This window comes from Mixophyes fleayi, chromosome 4 (genome assembly GCF_038048845.1).
Source record: "Mixophyes fleayi isolate aMixFle1 chromosome 4, aMixFle1.hap1, whole genome shotgun sequence".
Classification (NCBI taxonomy): Eukaryota; Metazoa; Chordata; class Amphibia; order Anura; family Limnodynastidae; genus Mixophyes; species Mixophyes fleayi.
Genome location: NC_134405.1, coordinates 254574519 through 254598538, shown reverse-complemented (window position 1 = coordinate 254598538; position 24020 = coordinate 254574519). Strand labels below are relative to the sequence as shown.

The window sequence follows — 24020 nt, the reverse complement described above, 5'->3', positions numbered from 1 at the left end:
GTTATGGGAGTGCTAAAGGATTCTGGGGCCCCTTGTACAATCTGAGCTGTGCTATCTCTTCACTCTTCATATCTTCCAACACTGAAGGATTAAAAAGCGGCATATATTTTGGCCATGCCCATCTGCCCAGCCACACCCACATGCCTCAAACCCTTTTCTGCTCAGCAAGTCACGATTATTGGAGAGTTTTCTCTATAGCTATACAAACAACCTATATTCATATAAAAAGTCACTTACAATGCAACTACTAAGACTGTAAAGTACCTAAAGCCACAAATGCTATGATTTAAAAACATGAGACCAAGTTTGAAATATAACCTTTTAATCACTTTTATGTTTTATACATAGAATTTAGGAGGAACAATGATATTTTAGGAAATATGACCCTACTGTAAAACTTAGAATACTGTAATCTCTAGCATCCACAATGGTATCCTCCTTTACATTCTGTACAATTTCCATCATCCTAATTTCATTCCCACACCCCTGGTTCATCATACTTCCAGTTATCAAGTGTATACTTTTTTTCAGGAACACTTTGATACTGGAAGGATACATCTGTGCCTGTCATATGCAGTACAGTCTACCCATGCATACCACTATCACCAGGCATCAGAGCATCACCATCAGCTATACTATATTTTGTAAAAACCAATTCAATAAAATGTTACAATAGAGCATTAAAAAGGACATATGTTTAAAAACTATGACTGCCCCCAGAGAAGCAGGGACACTGGCAATGTGTCCCCTAATTAAACACTCAATTTATACTTGTTTCATGTTTTAAAGTCGGGAGAACATAAACTTTAAGTGTAATGATGGCCACACATGCTGTGATAATCAAAGGCAATATCTGGTAGCCCTATAATGTAGCATGAGTGACCCTAAAATTACTGGGAGGCCGAATGTAGATCATATAACAATCTCTAGAACCATTATTGGTTGTGATGGTGCACAGCGAGACATAAGTGATCCAGGTACCCTGCACAGCATGATCAGATCTTGTCTAATTTGACCACCCTCGTGAGAATCAAATTGGACAGTGATTCTGTCCAGTGACATCTGCTATGGAGGCTGGCAGCTGTGATGGTAACATTTGCAATAGGACCCTGGTGTGCCCCTCAGCTGTCAGACATCATATCTACCTGTGTTGCTGCAGAGCCCTGCTTCTTTCTGTGGTGTTCACTAATACCTCTTTCTCACCAAAATCCCAGGTTATACACGGAACAATGAACACCCATGTTTCATGGCTTCACACCACACTTTGGTCACGGATATATCCCAGGTCACCGCCTTTCACACTGGACCTGTGTCTGCCCTGCATTATCAAGTTGAGTCATTAAAATTGTAAGCTTTTGAGCAGGGTTCTCTTACCTCTCTGTCTGTATGTATTACCCAGTATTGTCTTATCAATGTTTGTTCCCAATTGTAAAGCGCTACGGAATTTGCTGGCGCTATATAAATAAATGTTGATGATGATGATGATGATTAAAAGGGGACCACAGAGACTCCTATAGATGATGAAGAAGAGGCTCTTATAGATGAGTCATAAAAAGTAGACAGTGACTGCATGTAAGCAGTCGGTCAGTAGATTTGCAATGTTCCCATAAATAGTTGCATCAGAGATTTATCTTGCCTATTTACCATTATTTATCACCATCCCCATAGACCTCTATAGGGAAGGCAGTATTAGGCAATTTCACAAGCTCAGATTTATCAACCTCAGGATGAAGTAACTTGCCTATATCATGGGATACTGCTGAAGTCTCTCTGGCTTTCCTTCGAACGGTCAAAGCACTCCGCGTATGCTCTGACATTAGCTGCGCATGTGCATAGCACTCCGCGTATGCTCTGACATTAGCTGCACATGTGCATAGCACTTACTTCTTCCTGCAAAATTGTTAGGTTGCCAGTGAATAGGAAAAAAATTACCGTAGAGGAGGGGGTCTTTAACAAGCGGCCATAATAAATAGACCCCTATGTTCCCTGCTGTTCCACTGTTGCAAGAAGATTAAAGAGTGCTGGAACACATGGTTTAGAGGATGGAAGTAAACCTCACTTGTACTGACATATTTTCTTAATATGTAAAGTTTAGCTCACAAAAGCAACCAGCATTACACTAGCATTAGATCTATCATTTAACTGTCCATTGTAATTCTGTTGGTGACAAAGTATGCTCTATTTCCATTCCATATGTTTGTACCCAGAGCTGGATTAAGGCTCTGGGGGGCCCGGGGCACTTTAGGCAGGGGGGCCCCTATGATGTAACATGGTTATCATTTTAGGCAAATACACAGACAGTGCTGTGTGCACTACTGTTAGGTGCATGCAGCTCTGCCTTTACAAGCAGTACAGTGTGGATGGGGACATACCTCCCAACTGTCCTTGTTGTCGGGACTACGCGAGACAGTCACCCAAATTCAGGACTGCCCGACCAGGTTCAGGACAGTTGGCGGACTGTCCTGCTCTCTCCTACCTGTTCATGTCACTGTCACCACCTATGGCTGCTGGTTTCTTTAGTTGCTGCTTGTCTGGATCCTGGAATGTTGGGGCCCTATTTGGAAAAAAACATGGGTACATGAAATGTAGAAAATTTCAACCAACCCCAGCATTAAATCAATGGTATTCCCATTTAATATATAAACATATTTCCCTCCCTTGAAACAGGCCTATCAATAAATTAAATGTCATTTACGTTTAAAAAATATAACTATTTTCCACAACCATCCACGGCATTAAATAATTCATATTTCACATTTAATAAAAATATCTAATTTTCCCCAAATAGCCCTACATTCATTTATAAGCTTCCAAACCACCCCAGCATTAAATTTAAAGGTCCAATCACCCCATCTTAAATTGATAACCCCCACTATTAAATTAAATTGTCCCACCATCACCCCACAAATAAAATAGCACCCATTAAATAATTAGCATTCACCTGCAATCCAAGATAAAATTAAGAACCCCCCTTCCCTCCCACATTATATTAAGAACCCCCTTTCCCTCACCCATTATATTAACATACGGTGGCTCAGTGGTTAGCACTTCTGCCTCACAGCGCTGGGGTCATGAGTTCAATTCCCGACCATGGCCTTATCTGTGTGGAGTTTGTATGTTCTCCCCGTGTTGCGTGGGTTTCCTCCGGGTGCTCTGGTTTCCTCCCACACTTCAAAAACATACTGGTAGGTTAATTGGCTGCTATCAAATTGACCCTAGTCTGTGTTTCTGTCTGTCTGTGTGTGTATGTTAGGGAATTTAGACTGTAAGCTCCAATGGGGCAGGTACTGATGTGAGTGAGTTCTCTGTACAGCGCTGCGGAATCAGTGGCGCTATATAAATAAATGATGATGATGATGATGATGATGATACTACCCCCCTCACACACACATTATATTAACATACTAACCACACTAACTTTGCTCTATCCGCTCGCTGTATGACCTTGTTTCTCTAGGGAATTCGTTTTGCACGCTGTTCCGGACTGGTGCATCAGTGTGGTTCTACTGGCTAACTTTGCCCTGCATGCTGTTTCATCTTTGCACGAGAGACTGGACAGATAAGCTGTTTTATATTATGTTTTATGTACGAGCATATTATACTTAAGCTGCAGTTGAGGCTACATTGCCTCTTTTTGTATTAAAATTTTCTATTACATTTCACTTGTTGTGATGGTATTACACTATATTGGCTTCTTTCTGAGTTTTAGCCAATTCGAAGTGGTGCTATTATTCTGGGAGAAGACCCTGCTGGAGTCAGGACGTTACATTACAGCGGTCCGTTACAGACCACATTCATGTGAAGGTCTATGAGCACTTATTCAAGGCTACTTGAATTTGAATTTCTGGTACGGGAATTGCACATTTGTGGACTATCCCAAAGATGTTATACATTTAATGCACTATGTTGGCGCCCCTTTCTCTTTTTGTATTTTATTAGGCTGATACCTGCAGATAGGTGTCGAATGTATTGGGAGCTGCCATCTCATGTACTGAGTATACAAATTATTTTTTTGTCACTATCACTTTGTGGTTGCACACTTATAAGCGCCTGTGTAGCTTAGAAATTTGGTGGGAATATATATATATATACATATACACACACACAACAACTATGTTACGTGATCCTCTATTTTATTAGTAATTATTAAAGTAATTATTGAAGTCTGCCTCGTCTATTAAATATTAAAGGTTTAATTAGACTACACACATATACATATATATATATATATATATATATATATATATATATTAATTAATAAAATAGAGGATCCTATAACTTATAAGTTATAGAAACCTCTATTTTATTAATAATTATTAAAGTAATTACTCAAGCTTATATATATATATATATATATATATATATATATATATATATATATATATATATATATATATATATACACATATACACATACATACATATACACACACATATATACATTCATACACATACATATACATACATATACATACACATATATACATACATACATATACATATACATGCACACACACATATATATATATATATATATATATATATATATATTTATATATATACTCCAAGTGACAGTGTGACTTACCTTGTAAGCCACGTTCAGCACTGCAACCACAGTCTCTTGGTATGGGAGGAGCTGCGCATGTGCAGCAGTTTATTTTCGGCCATCTTGGAATGGCCTGATGTACAGCAGCACCGCGGCTGCTGTACATCAGGCCAGCTGTCAAATGTTGTGGGGGGGCGGAGCGCCTGCGTCAGGGGGGCCCCACAGCCGCAGAAACACTAGAATCGGATCACCAACTGACAGGTGTTCCGATCAGCGTGCGGCCAGCGGCGGGGGGCCCTCAGAGAGAGGGGGGCCCGGGGCACATGCCCCCTGTGCCCCCCCCTTAATCCGGCCATGTTTGTACATCAATCCTACCAATTAGAGTGAAGTCAGCTTAGGTATTATATATTCCCACACCACGGTGCTGAAGGGTGTGATTCATCATCTGAATTATCAAATGCCAGCAGACCAGATCATTCACTTTATATGCATCATTTATTAATCATCATCTTCAGTCACAGATTATTTCAGTGCTGAAGTGCTACAGCCCAATCCCATGTTCCTGCTAACACTCAGGGCTAGATTTACTAAGTTGCGGGTTTGAAAAAGTGGGGATGTTGTCTATAGCAACCAATCAGATTCTAGCTTTCATTTATTTAGTACTTTCTACAAAATGACAGCTAGAATCTGATTGGTTGCTATAGGCAACATCCCCACTTTTTGAAACCTGCAGCTTAGTAAATCTGGCCCTCAGTGGTAATGTCATTGGACCTCTTTTTATACCTGATTTTTTTTCATCTGAAATAGATCACTGGCAACTGCATGGACATCAGGCCTGATTCATTAAGGAAAGTTATTGGACAAAACCATGCTGCAATGCAAGGGGTGCAAATTATTTTATTATTTTGCATATAAGGAAAACATTGTTTGTTTTTTTCATGTAGCACACAAATACTTGATAGTTTTTTTGTATACTGAAATTTAAAGTTGATCTAGGACAAATATAAATCTGCCATCTACCTCCTCCTCCAATGCAACATGGTTGTGCCTAACTTACTTTTGCTTTACTTTCCTTAATGAATCAGGCCCATCATGTCTAATAATTAGAAAAGAATTTGAAATAAAATAGTTTTGTTTGAGGAAAAAACTCTTCAGATGGTAAACACCAAACTTCTGCATATGGTCTTGTGTCTCCCAAACATTAGTTAAAATGGAAAAGGTTTTAATACATTTCTTTAGAAGACCAGGTAATTATTACACCAAAAGATGAGTAAAACCTTATAAAATATGTTAATGGTCACAGTCTGTTTTTCTATCACAAATACATGCAGTAGACAATAGTGTACAGGAATTCAAGCTATTTCCTGCAGCCCTCCCATTCATGTAGTAATGGAATTGAATTATAGTGCTTAGAATATGTAATGATTTCACCATGTTCTTAACTCCTCTTGCATACTTATTAAATATCTGCTTTATAGACATTTTAGAGAACAGTAAGATTAATATTTTCCTGTAGAAGTTACATTTGAATAGAATAAGAACACTAAGATTCTTATAATTAGATAAATATTTTGTCTGTCCATTAAAGGAATGTTATCATATAAAAAAAAAATAAACAATATATATATACAATACAGTCTGGTTTGCTTAACAGGGTGTGAGGTCTGCATAAAAGTCTACATATGACTTGAGTTTTGAGTTTGTATGTCCTCCCCGTGTTTGCATGGGTTTCCGCCGGGTGTTCCGGTTTCCTCCCACACTGCTATGATATACATGGTAAATTGTTGACAAAATTAACACGTGTGTGTGTGTCTGAGTGGTACTGAATAGATTGTGAGCTCAACTGGTGCAAGCATTCATGTAAATGAATAAATATTCTCTGTAGAGGGCTGCATCATCTTAAGAGCCGGATTAAAGCATTGGGGGGCATAGAGAACTTAAGACGGGGCCCCAAAGATCTACAATTAAGAGCATACAGTCATGCCCAAAAGTTTTGAGAATGACACAAATATTGGTTTTCACAAAGTTTGCAGCGGAATTGGTGGCGCTATATAAATGGCTGATGATGATGATGATGGAGATATCCATAATATGCAATATCAACCAATTATATGGTATAGTAAATGTCTAAACAAATAAACCTTACAAAATAAACAATGAGAAATTAAAGCTATAATTGAAAATAAACAATACTGTTCTCCTTCCTAATTTGTGTGAATTGGCTGCTATCAAAATTGACCCTAGTGTCTCTCCCTCTGTCTGTGTTAGGGAATTTAGACTGTAAGCTCCAATGGGGCAGAGACTGATGTGAATGATTTCTCTGTACAGCGCTGCAGAATTAGTGGCGCTATATAAATAAATGGTGATGATGATGATGATAATGTAGGCCACCTGCATCTTAACCTTAGAAAATCAGGACAACTGAATAGTATGGAAGTGAAATGAAGAAAGGTGCTATCATAATGAGTAATTAGAAGACATTTGTGAAACATTTTTTTTTTCTGATACGGAGAGGTCAAAGGTGGCTGTAAAAACCTAGGGGTCTTTCCCAACCATTAGCCCATAGCAACCAATCCGATTCTAGCTATTCCTCTACCACATTCTAGAAAATGCTAGTTGTCATCTGATTGGTTGCTATAGACAACACCACCACTTTTCCTTTTTAGAAGTTTTAGTAACTCTACCCCCAAGATATTGTCTCAGACAGTTGGGTATTAGGCACATCTAACACAACTGTAAGAAAACCACTATATGTGTTCTAACATTAACGGCATGACTTGATAAACAAAAACGCAACAATAAAACATACAACATACAGCATATCTTAGAAATGGGCATCTGGAATTAGAACAAAGCACAATCTGTTCACTACTGACGGGTACTTTCCAATTGCAGCTATATGCTGAAAATGCCACGGTTTACTTGCATAATGTATCATATAAGAAATCAAAGATGAAGAAAAGAAATAAATGTCTGCAGGTCATGAGAAGTTGCACATACAAAGCTGCTCTTTCCCTATTCTTTTTTGACTAAAGCAAAAGCTCATGACTCAGATTAAGTGCCACTGAATGCACAGAGATTTGAAATAATTTAAGACTGCTTGAAACTGTCCAGTGACCGGACATTTATTTTCCTCTGTTTTCTACCCCAAGGGGACTCTTTCCCGGCCAAAGCTGTCAAATAACCAATGGATATGCAAATAGACATTTACATGTCAGCAAGCAGAATTTGCATATGAATAGTGTGAACTTGTGTACAACTTTTACAGCAATTAATTCTTATCTGTCCTCCTAGGCTGATGTAACCCAGACGTGGAAGCCTGCCTTATTTTTACCTACTTCAATATCTTTTTCATGACGACTGCTCACATATATAAAACTAAACTGTGCAATATGCAACATGGAACAGTATAATTGTAGCATGTATACAATGTTGAACCACAATATATATATAGAGTGTATATGCACACACTCGAGGATCTCAGTATATGTCTCTAGTATCCAATCCTGGAAAATTCCTGTAGTCAAGTGTGGTGAGACTAGTCCATCTCCACGTGCAGCAGACCCCACAGGAAGCAAAAAGTCCGTTGGAGATATGTGAATGAAAAGGAAGACGCAATCAACATGAAATGTAAATATCCCAAAAAAGAGGAAAATCTGTTACTTACATGTAAGTAGGATAGTTCAAATTCCTCTTGATGTAATAGATAGGGGTCCGTTGTAGGTATAAGTATGGGCAGCACGGTGGCTTAGTGGTTAGCACTTCTGCCTCACAGCACTGGGGTCATGAGTTCAATTCCCGACCATGGCCTTATCTATGTGGAGTTTGTATGTTCTCCCTGTGTTTCTGTGGGTTTCCTCCAGGTGCTCCGGTTTCTTCCCACATTCCAAAAACATACTGGTAGGTTAATTGGCTGCTATCAAAAATTTACCCTAGTCTCTCTCTCTCTGTCTGTGTGTATGTTAGGGAATTTAGACTGTAAGCTCCAATGGGGCAGGGACTGATGTGAATGAGTTCTGTGTACAGCGCTGTGGAATCAGTGGCGCTACATACATAAAATGATGATGATGATAATAAGTGTTCAAACCGAAGCATCCAAAGTGGAGAAATCTATGAGGCTAACTGTTTGTATTGCTGGCTTCTCCACATAGTAGGTAGGTGGGACAGTGAGTACGCAATAACTTTATTGAGATCAAAAGTTTATAACAACTATCACATTTAATTAATCAGTGATAGTGCAAATGTCAAATAAAACAACAGATTATGTAATAAAAAGTATCAGGTGTGCATATATACTCTATATATATATTGTATCCTCGAGTGTGTGCATATATACTCTATATAGATTGTATCCTCGAGTGTGTGCATATATACTCTATATAGATTGTATCCTCGAGTGTGTGCATATATACTCTATATATATATATATATATATATATTTATTGTATTCTCGAGTGTGTGCATATATACTCTATATATATATATTGTATCCTCATGTGTGTGCATATATACTCTATATATATATTGTGGTTCAACATTGTATACATGCTACAATTATACTGTTCCATGTTGTATATACCATAGTTTAGTTTTATATATGTGAGCAATTATCTCCAATCATATTATTGACAAATTGGTTGTGTGCTGTAGTATTGTTGGGGTTTTTTTGTGTGAATTTAGGAGGCTGGGAACCTTCACTTATAGCAGCGCGTCAGTTTATTAGTTATTATAGAGTTGGTGCGTATTGGTCATATTTTGTCTATTAATATCTTTTTCATGTTTAAGCTCTCTAGACGCTGACATTTGATATACATGGAATCACATAATCGATAACAAATAAATCTTTGAAAATAGAATATTCCATACATACAAATATACTGCCAAGAGCGTAAAAGTCTAAAATCACATTTTGCTTTCCATTTTCTTACAGCAAGCTAACGCAAAACATTTTTTCATTAAATGATTGGACAACATATTGCACCTTATGTTTCAATGCAAAACATACCAATGGCTAGAGCAAAGTTTTGGCCATAAAAAGACCCATTATTTTCTTTCATATATACAAGTTTGACTTTGGAAATGTGCTTGATACCAGTGACAATAAATGAGACTGCACAAAAAAATTGTAAAATGAGTCATAGCCTCTGATATATCTTCAAATACCTGTCAAAGTTTTCCTTAAATAAAACTACAGAAGTTGGCAAAGAGGAAAATGCTATAAGGAAAAAACCTACTGTTTTGTTTTTTTTTAAAAAAAATCAATTAAGAGAAAGGTTGACTTTCCAAATGCCCACAAAATATTGAAAGGGGACCCAGACCATCGCCTGATGCTGTGAGCCACCCATTTTATTAATGAAATGACAGCCAGCGCAGGTGTTCTAATATGATCTGTTGTATCAGACTCAACAAATAGTCCATGGTACAGTGCGTTCTGGGTCCTGGCAGTAGTTAATGATGCGGCTACCCCAGTACCCTCTTGCTATATGCTAGATGATAACAGGACATAAAGAGGCAGAATTGTGTAAACGTGGACAACCTTTTAAGAATTGTGTGCTTAAATATAACGATATATACTGAATATACATATATAATGCAAAATGCAGCATTCTCACTCGCCATGTTATCATCCTGAGCTACAGACATCTATTAGCTCCTCAAACACAAAGTTCAGTCACCTCACAAGTTTTGGCATGGGTGCTAGACTATTACTCGATGTCCAAAAGTAAATATATCAGCATGAGTTAAACCCTTGGCTTGCTGTAGCAATTTCATTCAGATGATTGCCAGAAAATTAGAGTTGGGTTGTAAGACTTTCCTGCTGTAATTTTCTCTTTGTGTACTACCAGCCTCTGCTATTTAAGCTTTATTTTTTTTCCACACTACCCAAACTAATTTGACTGGAATCTCTTTCGGGCAAAGTATATCTATGTCTGGGTTTTTTTCATCAATGCAATAACCTATTTCATTATATTTTGATATAATTCACTATATTGCTCAATAAAGTAACGGTTTATAACTTTGGCAAACACAAAATGTAATTTCAAATATACTGAAAAACAGCATACAATTTTTTCAATTCTAGCAGCTACATGCACTTTGATGTATTTATTTTTTTTATACACTATTTGGATGCCAAAGATAACTAGAATTTAATCATCAATCAAGCAGATAACAGAACGCTGGCAATGTAAATGCTATAAACATAGCTGTTGTATGTTTGATCTAACCTACAAAAAGGTGTCTGGGTACAATGTGTCTGTCTGGCACAGTGTTGTTTATGTTAGTGAAACAGGAAATCAGCAAGAATGTGCGATACAAATGCTACAATATTTTAACAGCTATTCTAGAACCACAGTGATTCGTATGGGTCATTAATACTGCGCACTGTCTAGAATGAAGAAATGTTATACAAGTGATATGTACTTGTGATATGGTGCCACAAAAGACGTTGCAAGGCCAGATCACCCGCTGCATATCTCCTTTATCCCATTTCAACAACAAATAAAACATAATAGTACTTATCAATATATGTCACAGCCAAAGCAATATAACATGACTGTTTATGCTTAAAGGATAATTACACATATTTAAATTTTTTAAACTATCCCTTCCCCACCACCATCTATTTTCCTCATAACCAGAATTATGGAGATTCAACCCTTAGGGGCCAATTCAATTTGGTAATACCATTACTACAGTAAAAGTGTGCAGTATTACCATTAGTACGGTAATTTTAACGCTGATTTTTGCTCACAGCTCGCGTGCCGCGAGCAATAATCTGGGTTAAAATTACCGTATTAATGGTAATAGTACTAGTGCTGCGTCAATCCTAGACTGACGTGCCCGAATTGAATCGGCCCCTTAGAATCACTATGCTGTTTAGGTCCACAATTATGTCAGATCTCTACAATGGAGAGCCCGTTAAATGAGTACACGGCAAACTATATCCGATGTTGGCTTTGCTCTCGTCACCAACAGCTCTTTAGGTTGATGACGTTCAAGATCCCAGTAAAAATAAAGTGCTGCGACTTTGAACATCAACTGCTTGAAGTGGTGGCAGTTAGGGCAGAGTGCAGTAACCTTATGTAACTTGGCTGACAGTGTGCAGTCTCCTAGGTAACATAATTGCTTTGTACAGACTGAGGGATTTACAGACAGGGCATGGCCAGTGATTTCACAGCAAGCTAACATGTTATGATTTTTATTTGTCCAATAGCAGCACCCTTTTAGAAATTTGCTAAGATTTGTGGGATGTGTTGGCTGCTATTGAGCAAGGAACACACCCTACATCCTACTTTAAAAATATCTGCAGTGGAAAATCAGCATATGGCACCACAGTGTATATCAGCTTCATTTTTTATATTTTAGTAAACTAAAAACCAAATACCTGGATGTAATTGTTCCAGGTGATGTCTCTTTTCTTCATATTGATCATTGTTACAAAAGAATATAATTTACAGTGATCAAGGCAGACTGACCTGTGTTAAACACGTCTCAGAGGCATGACTAGCAGATTGACAGTCCTAGCAATATTACTGATAATAATACTGGGACTGTCAATCAGCATATGATCCTGTGGAGGGGGCTGAACTCCATTCAAACAGCGTGGCTCACTATCTATGGTTGTCCTTGGCCAAGGGAAAACATGAAAAGAGCTAATAGCTGTTCAGTGAGAAAACACTTGTTGGAATTACAGAATGTTTACAGAAATTGCATAAATTGTAAGATTCTTAGTGCAAAATAATGCAATATTTATAGTTATGTAAAAAGAACCTTATTTCAGAGGTTGATTACCACAGTGCAGAGGTCACAAATGAGACATTTAGTGGAGTTATCCAATTGTCAGATTTGGAGAAAAATAAAATCCCCTTATAAGGAAGTACTTGACACAACTGTTAGCGTTATGCTAGCATTGGCCACCGGCCACTTGAATTTTCCTCATAGAGCTCTCACCAAGGACAGCTACTGTAATAGAGAGTGTGCATTGTTTCAAGACTACACAGAACTCAGAATGGAAAATACAATAGCATAGATCAAATTGGTCAAAAGAGTAAAGCTGGGTACACACTACACTGATTATCGGGCCAATCAGACGATATACGACTGATTGGCCAGATATCTGTGAGTGTGTATACTTACCCGATGGTCCAAAGTTGTCCCAAAGTGCCGATCATCGCTTCATCTGGTTGGTCGTACTGGTTTGATTTTTGTCGTTTAACAGCTAGTGAACTGTCAGCAGCTGCTGACAGTTCAGTGTAAATCTGCACTATCTGCATCCTGAGTGAAGGAAAACAGAGACAGCGAGCAAGCACATGGTCAGCATTACAGATAGTGAGAAATGCCAGCCGTTTCATTCATTCATTCTGCTGCAGCACAAGTCATTGATGTACGCTTCACTAGGTTAGCTAAATAAATGAAGAATGGTCTTTAAGAGCAGAGCTGACACTGCAGGACATTTGTATGCTTCAGTTCCTCGCCATAACATCTTCCAGGCTGACGGTGACAGGCTGTAAATCTGAAGGTAAATCGTGTGTAGTGTGTACACATGAATCTGGCATGCTGATCGTGACTTTTTTTTTTGGGCTGTCGTTAATAAATCGCTTATTATTAGTATTTCATGTAGTGTGTACCCAGCTTAAATAAGACTGGCCTAATAGACTACATCTGCATTCAAAGAACTAAAGAATTACACTGGTTCATTTGGGATCATTTATCATAATGTTGACCAGGACATTCAAAACACTCAATACAAATTAATGTCCAAAACACTACTGCAATACATAATCTAATACTATTACCTACTGCATTATGAAACTCTGTAATGTTAAGAGCACACTGTAACTAAAAATAAAAACTTGTATCTAATTAACAAGCAATCAAATAAAAACTCATACTGCAACAAGCAAAATAACAATACTCACTTCGGATTGCTATTCTCTGATACCAATTCGGATGAAGGGACCGCAATGATCACAAAATATGTTAGATTGAATGCAGTATACAAGTTCAGATAAAGTATAACCATGTGTATCAATCATGATCACCCAAGACCCTTGGTAGTCACTGCTTGAGACGTATGCTTTAATGCCAAAAAACAATTTGAAGCTGTATCTCATTTGCACTAGGAATATGTGCAAGCAGTTTGGTCATTATATATGAGGCGACTGAAATCATTGTTATGCATCCACATTTGAACTAATAGCATTACTGACTATCAGGCTCCTCTGGATATTTATTTTACTGCCAGTAACCTCTGCTTTTCATATAGCTATTTCAGATATTATATTTTTATGTGTTGAAATGCATGCAGTTAAATTAGAAATGTAGGATTTAAAATTGCCATTTTTTTTAAATAAAAATTTGTTATTAAAAAGGGTTATCCTTATTGAACACTTTAAAAAGTTGGATATATGACATTTATTTCATATAGAGGTGTATTTTGCTTTGTTTTATATTTTAAATGGCTCTGCTAATCTCTTTGTCATGAATGTTCTTATTTCAAGCAGGTCAGCTGTAGCACTTCGAATGTGTTACTATTTTGATTGGCTGCAAGGTGGTTCTAGCCCAACCCACTGCAAAGTTGCTTACACACATAAATTGCTGAAAAGAAAAAATAACATAGGTGCTCACACTCCATTGAAATCCAATCTAAACCTTTGATAAGAATTGTATTTGCAGCCATTTCTATTGATTGCAAATCATATTACTTTCTTTCTATATTATATACATACATTGCAAACTTTTGTTGGAAGTCTTAAACCCGCTGACACTAAAATACATACGTTAACTAGTGTTTTAACGCTAGTACAACATATGTAAACAATGACAATGGAACCCATTGTTTCTAATGGCAACATAGACATTATTTTTACTTGGACTCGGGTGTACTGTGCTAGCATTTCATCCGATGCACCTAAATACAAGCCAAATACATTGAGGTCAATAAAGAAACCTCCCGAAAGCAAATAATACTGTTAGTTAATTAACGCATGTCCACTACTTTTGATATGAATTTTCACTTATGGTTTAAAACACAAAACAAACAGCACTGGGTATAAGCTTCAGTAACAGATAGTGGGAAAGTCTAGACTTATTGTTGAACAGTTGTCACATGTGATTTGAAAGGGATCTATGGTCATGTCTACTTCTAATGCCATGAACTATGCCCACAATATTGCTAGTCCAACTCTGTGGGGAACCATTTAGAGCAGGCCTGGTCAACCTGTGCTTCTTCAGCTGTTGTGAAACTGCAAGTCCCAGCATACCTTGGCAGTTATTGGCTGGCCATCCACTAGCAAAGCATGCTGGGGATTGTAGTTCCACAACACCTGGCAAGCCACAGGATTGCCAGGCCTGATTTAGAGCCTTGAGGGAAAATTCTGTGCAGTTGGCATAAATAACACACGGTAGCTGTATGGAGCATCCAATCCATGACTTACAAACTCCTCATCCCTTGTGCAAGCCCACGTTGTGCTTCCACATATCAGTATTTATCCTTTCATCTAACTGCATGGGCTATGTATACACTTCATAACATCAGTGATTTGAGGACAAGCTCCAAGGTTTGTAGAATCTTTAGCTGTGACGGCAAATCCAGACTTTGTTGCTGTAATTTAGCTTGATCACTGTTGCAAATGTGCTGTAAAATACAGAGAAAGCTGGCTAAACAATAGGAACCCATTGTCTTGACAGTGGACCTTTAATAAGCCATTAGACCCCAGCCTCTCTGCTCAAGTATATTATTTATTTTAACACATGTGCATTTTTATATTACCATCCCTTGCATTGCAACTAAAATACCACCTGTTGTTGTGTGTATGTAAGGTTACACACTGAAAGTACACAGGGAAGTCATCAGGGGACATGTATTTAAAATATTGTTGATAAGCATATTTGAAGAAATGCAATTACAGTATATAGGAGCAATTAACTTAAAAATATTAAGTATAAAAATGTTCCACAATTATAAAAACTATAACAGCTTTTATAACTGTCCACTAAACACGAGACTTGCTGTTCTGCTATAATATGTTTAAACCTAAATAATACTGTTAAGTCTTTAGCACTACTTACCTTGTGTAACACTGAACATTGTGTGACAAAGCCACGCGTCGCATTGACGTCTAAAGATGATAGTCGTGGGTGTCTCAGTGAATGAAAATTCCAAAACACTCACTATTGCAAAATATTCTGTTATTAGAAGAATAAATCATTTGCACTTTAATTTTTAAATCAGATACAAGTGTACCCCGGAAATAAAACATGCCTATTTTTAAAAACCATGTGAGTGTAGGTTTCAGAGCATTTGCGTTTTCTCATTTCTGTTTAAATAAGCTATAGTAATTAAGTTTAAACCTATTTAAGACTCCTAATATAGATTTGAGCTCGTGCAACAAAATAAAGCTATAGTAATTATGTTTAAACCTATTTAAGACTCCTAATTTAGATTTGTGGTCATGCAAAAAAAAAAAACTTAACTGAGAATCTCTAACTTTTCCTGTACACAGAATGAGCTGAGAATAAGTATTTATAACCTATATGTGACCAACTCAATGAACAACTGTTAGAGCACATTCATAGATAAGAACCTACTTAGGCTTATTATTAATGAATGGAGTGAATAGTCTCTCTTTAAAGAACTGTCAGTTGTGCACAGCACTTGTTCACCCAAAGACCACACCTATTGATTGGTCATTAGGATCCTGTTATATAGAAGACAGATTGAATGAATGATTTATGTGAATAGACAAGGTCAGGACAGACCTTCCTATTTTACTTTCTAAAGTTTCAATGTTTATTTTTTTTCTTTTCCTTCATTGTAAAATAGGTATATTCTTAACTCCTTTAATATGTGATTGTTAGTGAAATACAGCATGAGTATCTGTTTCCATGTCTTTGTAAATTATCCATGTGTGCAGTTACTGATAGTTACTAACACTTGTGGGAATTTAGCAAGTATAGATGAAGCATGGCAATGTAATATATTTGGTGTACACTTATTAAAGGATTTGTTTAAAGCACTTACATAATACAATAAATCTTTCTATCTTTCTGATCTAGATCTTCAGCATGTGTAAATCAACATTTTTATAAGGCAGATATATACACCAGAGACTATGGAATCCCTTATCACCATAATGTACATCACACTGCACAGTACATGACAATAAATGATACATCAGTTCCGAGATGGCATTACAGCTTGCTCACATCCAGTAAAGTGGGAGGCATCCATAAGTGATACAGTGTGAAGTTTGCAGACTTTCAGTTCCCAGACACAATAACTGCAACCTTAACAAACAGAGCTACAACAAAACGTCAGAGGAGATGAGGCCGGTATAGAAGTGATTGAATAATTACATGTATAGAAAGCTAGAAAGAAGTATGTTTGCTCTCCATCACTTAGTATTACAACACTTTGATGGACACACCTCACTTATCACAGCACCTGGTGGAAATGTCTCTATCGGGTGTCTCATTGAAATAATAAAGTGTGTATTGTTCCAGGCAGAGACCTATTATATAGATAGCGGATAATCCTGTCTAGGTTACCTCCACAGACTAGATCAGGGCGCTTCCCCATGGACTGACTGTGAATGCAAAACCTGACTCATCGGCCACTTCTTACCTTGTCCTCGTTGAGGTTTTGCAACAGCTCCTTCCCCGAGCAGCTCTTGATTTCCACTCCGTGGTTCTCCACTTCTTTGTTGCTACTTGACTTGCACTGTTCTGCCGGAGTCTGGAGGTTTGCCCCTTGGCGGCCAGAGGAGCTCTTTCTAGCACCTCTCTGCCCCACACTTAGTGAGTCAAAATCTAAAGTCTTGCTCTCAAAGGCCCCCTCCACATTGCAGAACATCCCCCCGTACTTCACCCGGGGCACCTGGTCTGCCGTCCCCGGCCGGGCTAAGTACACCGGCAGGTCGTCTTCCTTGTCCCATCCCCTATTGCTTGATGCCATGGCTGAGACACAGAGGAGAGCTGGAGCCGAGCACAAAGTCCGGAGAGCAGGAGAAGAGACAGATGCAGCTCTCGTCCAGAGGTGGCGGTAATGAGCCCGATGTGAGCTCAATGACACGAACACAGACACACAGCAGACACCCCAGAGCTCGCAGGGACTGCTCCGAGCTCACCCGGTATAATTCTCCCCAGCAAGATACAGTGTTCGTCAACATGTATCTCTGTATAAAGTGTAATGTGATCACAGTGCTGACAATAACACGCAGTAAAATATTACCTTCATTCTGTATGGTGAGGGAGATATGTTATTGCTTACAGTTGTTGTTGCGAATACAATTGTATTGAACAATCAGAAAATTGGTGACTTGACTTGAATCAGTTTCGAAAAGTAACAGAGACAGAACATATGTATATCATGTCTGATACAAATGCATGTTATTTATTACAATTGCATGTTATAAATTGTATTGTAAAACATTGTAATATAACTGCAGTATATTCTGTTCATCTTCCATTTTGGGGCATATTTAATTGTGCGCGGACCGCCTTTGCGCCTGTTCCCGGAGAACCTCTGTGTTACATCGCCAATTTCCCTTCACTCCCCATAGTGGTGTAACCATGATGTCCGCAGGTAGCTGAATATCGGACTTCCACTTTTAACAGTACATATAGATTTTATATATATATATATATATATATATATATATATATATATATATATTATCTTATTTCCTGCCACAGTCCAAATAGAAACATCAAGTACAGGGGCGCACGCAGGACCCCCCCCCCCCCCCCCAAAAAAAAAACACAAGAGAAAGCTGCTGTGCATGCTCCGTTTCGGCAGTGCTGTCCTATACAGCAGCCATGGTGCTGTCATAGAAGTGTCCTTTGGACGCTTCTTTGACAGCGCCGCGGCTGCTGTATAGAACAGTGCCGCTATGGTGGGCACTAAGTTAGCGCAGGGGGGGGGGTTTCTGGAGACTCAGAAACCCCCCCCTGTGTGCGCCACTGAAGTAATGGGAATAGATGGCCGCAACTTCATATAACATAGTAACCACACTAAAAAATTATGCACTATCAGCCGTAGAGTAAATCAGTCATCAGACAGCCAGAAGCCGATAGCTAGAGCTGTTGATCATCATCATCATCATAATTAAGTATAGTTGCCCTAGCTCTCCACACCTGTAAAAGATATGCATCCTGACAGGTGTATATGCATCTGCTTCGAGGTCTACCTCAGTCTCAATTACGTGAATACACCTTTACTGTACTCGGCCTACGCTCACCTGTCTCTTCCTCCTCTGTTCCCTATTCCAGTCATTGATTAGTGTAGGATGCCACAAAGTCTACATACGGATGTTTGCATATGTTTATTTGGTGCAAATGGAAAATAAGGAATGCATAGGTTGCGCAAAGAAAACAGATGCACATCCAACTTTACATGAGCTCCAAAGTGTTCATCCAAAAATTGTTCTTATGGTTACATTATCATTTAATTTTACTTTAGAAGAATGTCAAAATAACAGATAGGTAAAATGTAGAAATAAGAAAATCTACCCCATATTATAAAATCATATAGGAGTCTTGTGCTTGTGTGGATTAATAACTAAACATTAATTGCAATTAGAAAGAGGTTTTGCTAAATTCTGCCCAAGTCAACCGGATGACATCATTTTTAATGGAGCTTTGAAAAAGTTTGTATTTATTGAATGAAACGCGTCAGTGTTAGCAGAAGTTCAGACAACACACAGGATCTTGCATTCCTAAAGGAACAAACATAGAACAATCATTCTGCAAAACAACAGGTGGCCAACAAAGTCTTATTATTTGAGTTAATTTATTCTATTGTAGTGGTCTTCCCATTTATAGCCTTTCAACTTTACTATGGATTTATTTTCTCTGCAAATGTTATATACCCAATACGACTATCCCTGGAAACATAAGGGGAACCAAGTGTTCCTAATAACAGAGACTACGAGATTTACAGAGGTGTACAACTTAAAGTGTCCTAGTTTGATTACTCCATAAGGACAGCAGGAGATTATATGAGACAGATGTTCCTAACAACCTTGAGTGCACTGTGAGTCCTTATTTTTTGTATTCTACTCATTTAATAATATTATGGGATATAGAAGGTTGTGATATTTGAGACAAAAGTCTGTGGAACTAGAAATTCAGATTGAACATAACTGAATTAAGAAGATTCTAACCTTTCAGTGAAGGCTCTAGCTTGTGTTACTGAGGTTGTTGGATCTCAGAAAAAAACAATTAGATTTTTATGAGAAAATTCATGCGCTGAGAAATTAGTTTTAGTTGTCTACTTATGCAATGTATATTTTTTACTATTCAATACAAATGTTTTATTAATATGTTCTTATGAGAATAAATAAAATAAATTTACTTAAACTACTAAGAGTGGTGTTTTGAATCCCCCTAATAGGAATAGTAGCACTATTTTATTATTACTTTTTGGAAAATTAAATTGGTTTATACGGGCTTGGCATCTACCCTGGTTAAATTATCATTAGTTATCAGTAAGGGTGATAGAAACTGAAATTGTTTTTAGTATTTAGATCTGTTTCAGTGATTGTAGATTGTATTTCTTTATCATTTTTAATGGTGCTTTGAATATTGCATGCTCGATCTTAAATTAGTATATTTTTTTCTATCATCCAATCCTATTCGCAAACTCCTTTGACAAGATGTTTAAAAATCAAATTATTTTATGTACAAATTGACTGTTCATTCCAATGAAAGTTTAGCAGTTGGACAGTTCTCTGCTTAACCACAACTTGAACTGTAGACCGATATGGTTCAACCAGATATGTAATGGGTTGAAATGTTGGAACCGGAATTTTGTCAAATTTTAGATTGAATAAAAAAATTAAGCTCAACCTTGCTCGAGCCATTTTCGCACATGGTTTATCCTATTCAGTCATATTTTAGCTGGTTTATATACAATGGAGCTGGTTCGCACACAATCATGCCGACTCGCACACGACCAGTTCAAACTTCTATTGACAACTGTACCATGAACCAATTGTACCATTTTATAAAATTTCAAACTGGTTAGACATTTTCAAGCATCTCTAGTCATTGAGTTACTCTTATTTCCTCCAACCCATGGACAGCCCATTACTATATATATGTTGCAACTGTACAGGGCACATATATCAGTACGTAAGCAATTTGTAATTCATGTCAACAACGTTTAGATTGAAAGAAGTTTGAATGGGTAAAAAATAACATCCTGCTGTTCCTGCTTCGATCCTTTGTGTACAAGGCCATAAAAATCATGTTTGTCAGTATTTGTCCTGAAATATAATAAAATGTAAATGTTATCTATATTGTCGAAACCCAATAGGTAAAACCTGGCACTGCCTCTCCACCTCTTCAGATTGCTTTAATTACGCTTTATTAAAGTGTGGCAAGGAGATAATATGGGCAAAGTCTTCTAACAAGTTGGGTAAAGAAGTAGTTGACTAGTAAAAAGTAAAAGTAGTCTGCATATAAACCAATGTTTTGTGTTTTATGTCTTAAGCTAACTCTTCTTTTTTTGTTCTGTTCCCATTTTAATGAGACTCTAATTTTGCCTTCAAGTCAAACTAGATGCTACCTCAGATGATACATAAGGAAAAGTTAAACACCTTTCATGTTTTGTATAAGCAGTGTTCTTAAAAGAAGGAAGTCTCAACATTATATCCAGTTGGACCTGCTAAGGCCACCCAATGGAACCAATAATAGCTTCCTGAACAAAATGTAATTTGTGATGTTGAAGAAAAAAATATAATATTTGTGTACATGTGCAGTGCGGGTGGGAGTAAAAGGTGTCAATTTTAACTCTCCAACCATCCAGGAGATGTCATTTTTGCAGTAAGCTTTATAACTGGAGATGAGGGTAATAGATCATTTGATTGAAGAATCTAAAGGTGGTTCAGAAACCACACTGAACTCTCCACTCACATCTGTACTCTAGTTAAACTCCTTCAACGTATGTAGAATGTTTTATAACATATGAACTTTACCTGAGTTTGGTAAATATGTTGAAGCCACTGTAAAGCCTGAACTTGCAAGCAGCCATTTCACAAATAGGAGCCTGCTAGTATTAACTGCTCACATATACAATTGATATTTAAACTTTAAAAACTGCTATTAGAGTTAGACCTGCATTTTCAATAAGAATTATGTATACACAGAGAGAACTGGACTTCAGCTAGATATAGTTCTAATGCAGATTATTCCCCCTCCTTCTTCATTGTCAAATTCAGAAGGATGTTTATAAATAGTATGTATTTGGTCATTAATTAAGGTCTGTTAGTCACTCACTGCCATTTGACTGGGCAACCTCTTCTTCAATATTGCCAGTGCACATATAGTTGAGATATGTCAGTTTTCAAAGCAGCAGCAATCTGCTTTAACTGATGCTGTGATGGTGTGAGCCAAATTGTTGCAATCAGCATTGGTTGGCAGAGATTGTAGATAAGCCATTATTTCTGAAGTACAGTTTGTCCCCTGTGCATTACCGTCATCTTCTATGTCTGTATCAGCATCTTAATCTCGCTGAGCTCCTGCTCTTGGCCAGAGAGTCATAAGAGATAGCTGAAATATTGTTGTCATGGTCATGGACACACTCAAAAATTAACAATAATGATATTACTGTCAGTAAATATTTTTTCCTCAAGGGTAAATAGCTAACACGTGGTCAGTAATCCTAATGTGTGTGTGTGTTTGTGGGGGTGGGGGGGTGTAACTAGTTTAAATACATCAAAAAGTGCACCCATGGTTTTTTTTTCACAATGGAATTGACCTTAAGGGGGGTATTCAATTGTTTCTTTTAACGCGCTAAAACAAAAAAAAACGAGCGCTCGAAAAAAACTTCATATTATACGGTAATTTTGCGCGCGTAAACAGTTAATACGGTACTTACTCGCTGCCAGTGGGCTGAATTTCAGCTCGCTGCTCAGGGAGCTGCGAGATGAAATTTAGCGAGTAATTACCGTATTAACGGTAATATTTTTAGAGCGCTCGTTTTTTTTTGTTTTAGCGCGTTAAAAGAAACAATTGAATACCCCCCTAACTGACTAAGCAAAGTCTGCGGATTTCTACCTGATAAGAATTTCCCACTGACCATAAATTAAAGCTTATGAAAAAGTGGGGGGATATTGGTGTTTGAAGGTGATAGTCTTGTCTCAGTGATGTGAAAGCTAAGCTTCCTCTCAGTGGCATCCCAGAAGGAAGTCTAAGGCAGAAGAGTGTAAACATAAAAACCTTTTTAAAATAACTCTGGGTGTCACTCTTTTGGGGAGTCAGAACTGGGAAGCCGTCACTTCTGCCATTCTGCTATTACCCAGGCATTAAATTATACTACCAGTGTGCTATTTCTGTAATGTATTCTCTCTTTTATTTTCCAACTGTTGCCTTTATTTCGTATGTCATGTAAAATAATTAATGGGTTCTATTGCTCTAATACAATAGGTGGTGGCAGCGATTAAGTTGTGTATGGATGTGAAAGAACTTCTTTGGGGGTGTGATTTGGCTGTGTGATTTGGCTAGATAAGTAACCTGTGTGATAGATGAGTGTATGAGTGATAAAATCCTGTTTAACTCCATGCAGTAACACGTCACTGATGCAGTGAGTACATTTGTGACACTCAACCCGCTGGCAAAATAACAGGTCACATCTGTGGCTACATGGCGTTTCTGTACTCAGGGTTTTCCCCCTGCGTGGTGGTGTGCTGGTCTTTTGGTTTTGGTCTACACTAGTGATTAATTACAAAGGTCTGGGGCAGTGCTTAAGCTGTGGGAAAACCTCTTCACATATTTATTGTTGTACCTGGTCACCCAAATTCTCTCATTTCCACTTTGCACCTTCTATTAATAGTTTTATACACAGAAAACCTCTTATTTCCCGTTATTGCAAAACATGGCAAGAAAATATCCAAAGAGTACTTTAGAATACATTTCAAACCTCTCACCCAAAGCTCACTTTATCTCTTGTCAAGACCATGCTTGCACCACTGACTTTGAATGGGACAGTTGGACACCCTTACTTTTGGTGAGATGTCGAGCAGTGTGTGCGGGTGCTGCTATAGATTAGGTAAAGAAAGGGAACACATGGCAGGGGGACAAAATACTTGTCTGTTTAGTGCTCTTATTTGTGAAACTCAGCTCAGGGTGATGTTTGATGTGATACGTTTGCACCTTCTACCTCAGACAGTTAAGTTGGATACATCCATGAACTGGTTACCAGCTGGGATCTTGAGTAACTTGTCCTAGAGCTTGAATTACTGGGATCTGAATAGAATAGGGTTCAGTGGTCTCTTAATTTTGTTGCTATGTACATTTTCTGGCTCTGTTCTGAACTGGTAATGTGCATTTTGCGTGTTTTAGTAATGTAAGACATGTACTGCCAGTGTAGCCATCGCTGCCTCCAGATAAGTATAAGTAAGAAAATAAATACACCTACTATCTCTCCCACCAACATTCATTAACAGTGCTAGATAACACTGGTTCTTGT

The 24020-nt window shown here is 37.8% G+C and overlaps 1 protein-coding gene across 1 annotated transcript in view; it reads right to left on the bottom strand.

The window, feature by feature from the left end:
• Positions 1-17531, bottom strand: part of DPYSL3 (dihydropyrimidinase like 3) — a 164692-nt gene extending 147161 nt beyond the window's left edge. The window contains exon 1 of the mRNA XM_075209652.1: positions 17175-17531. Coding sequence (XP_075065753.1) covers positions 17175-17504 — 330 coding nt within the window. The 5' untranslated portion in view covers positions 17505-17531. The remainder of the gene's footprint in view (positions 1-17174) is intronic.
• Between the last annotated feature and the right edge of the window lie 6489 nt (positions 17532-24020).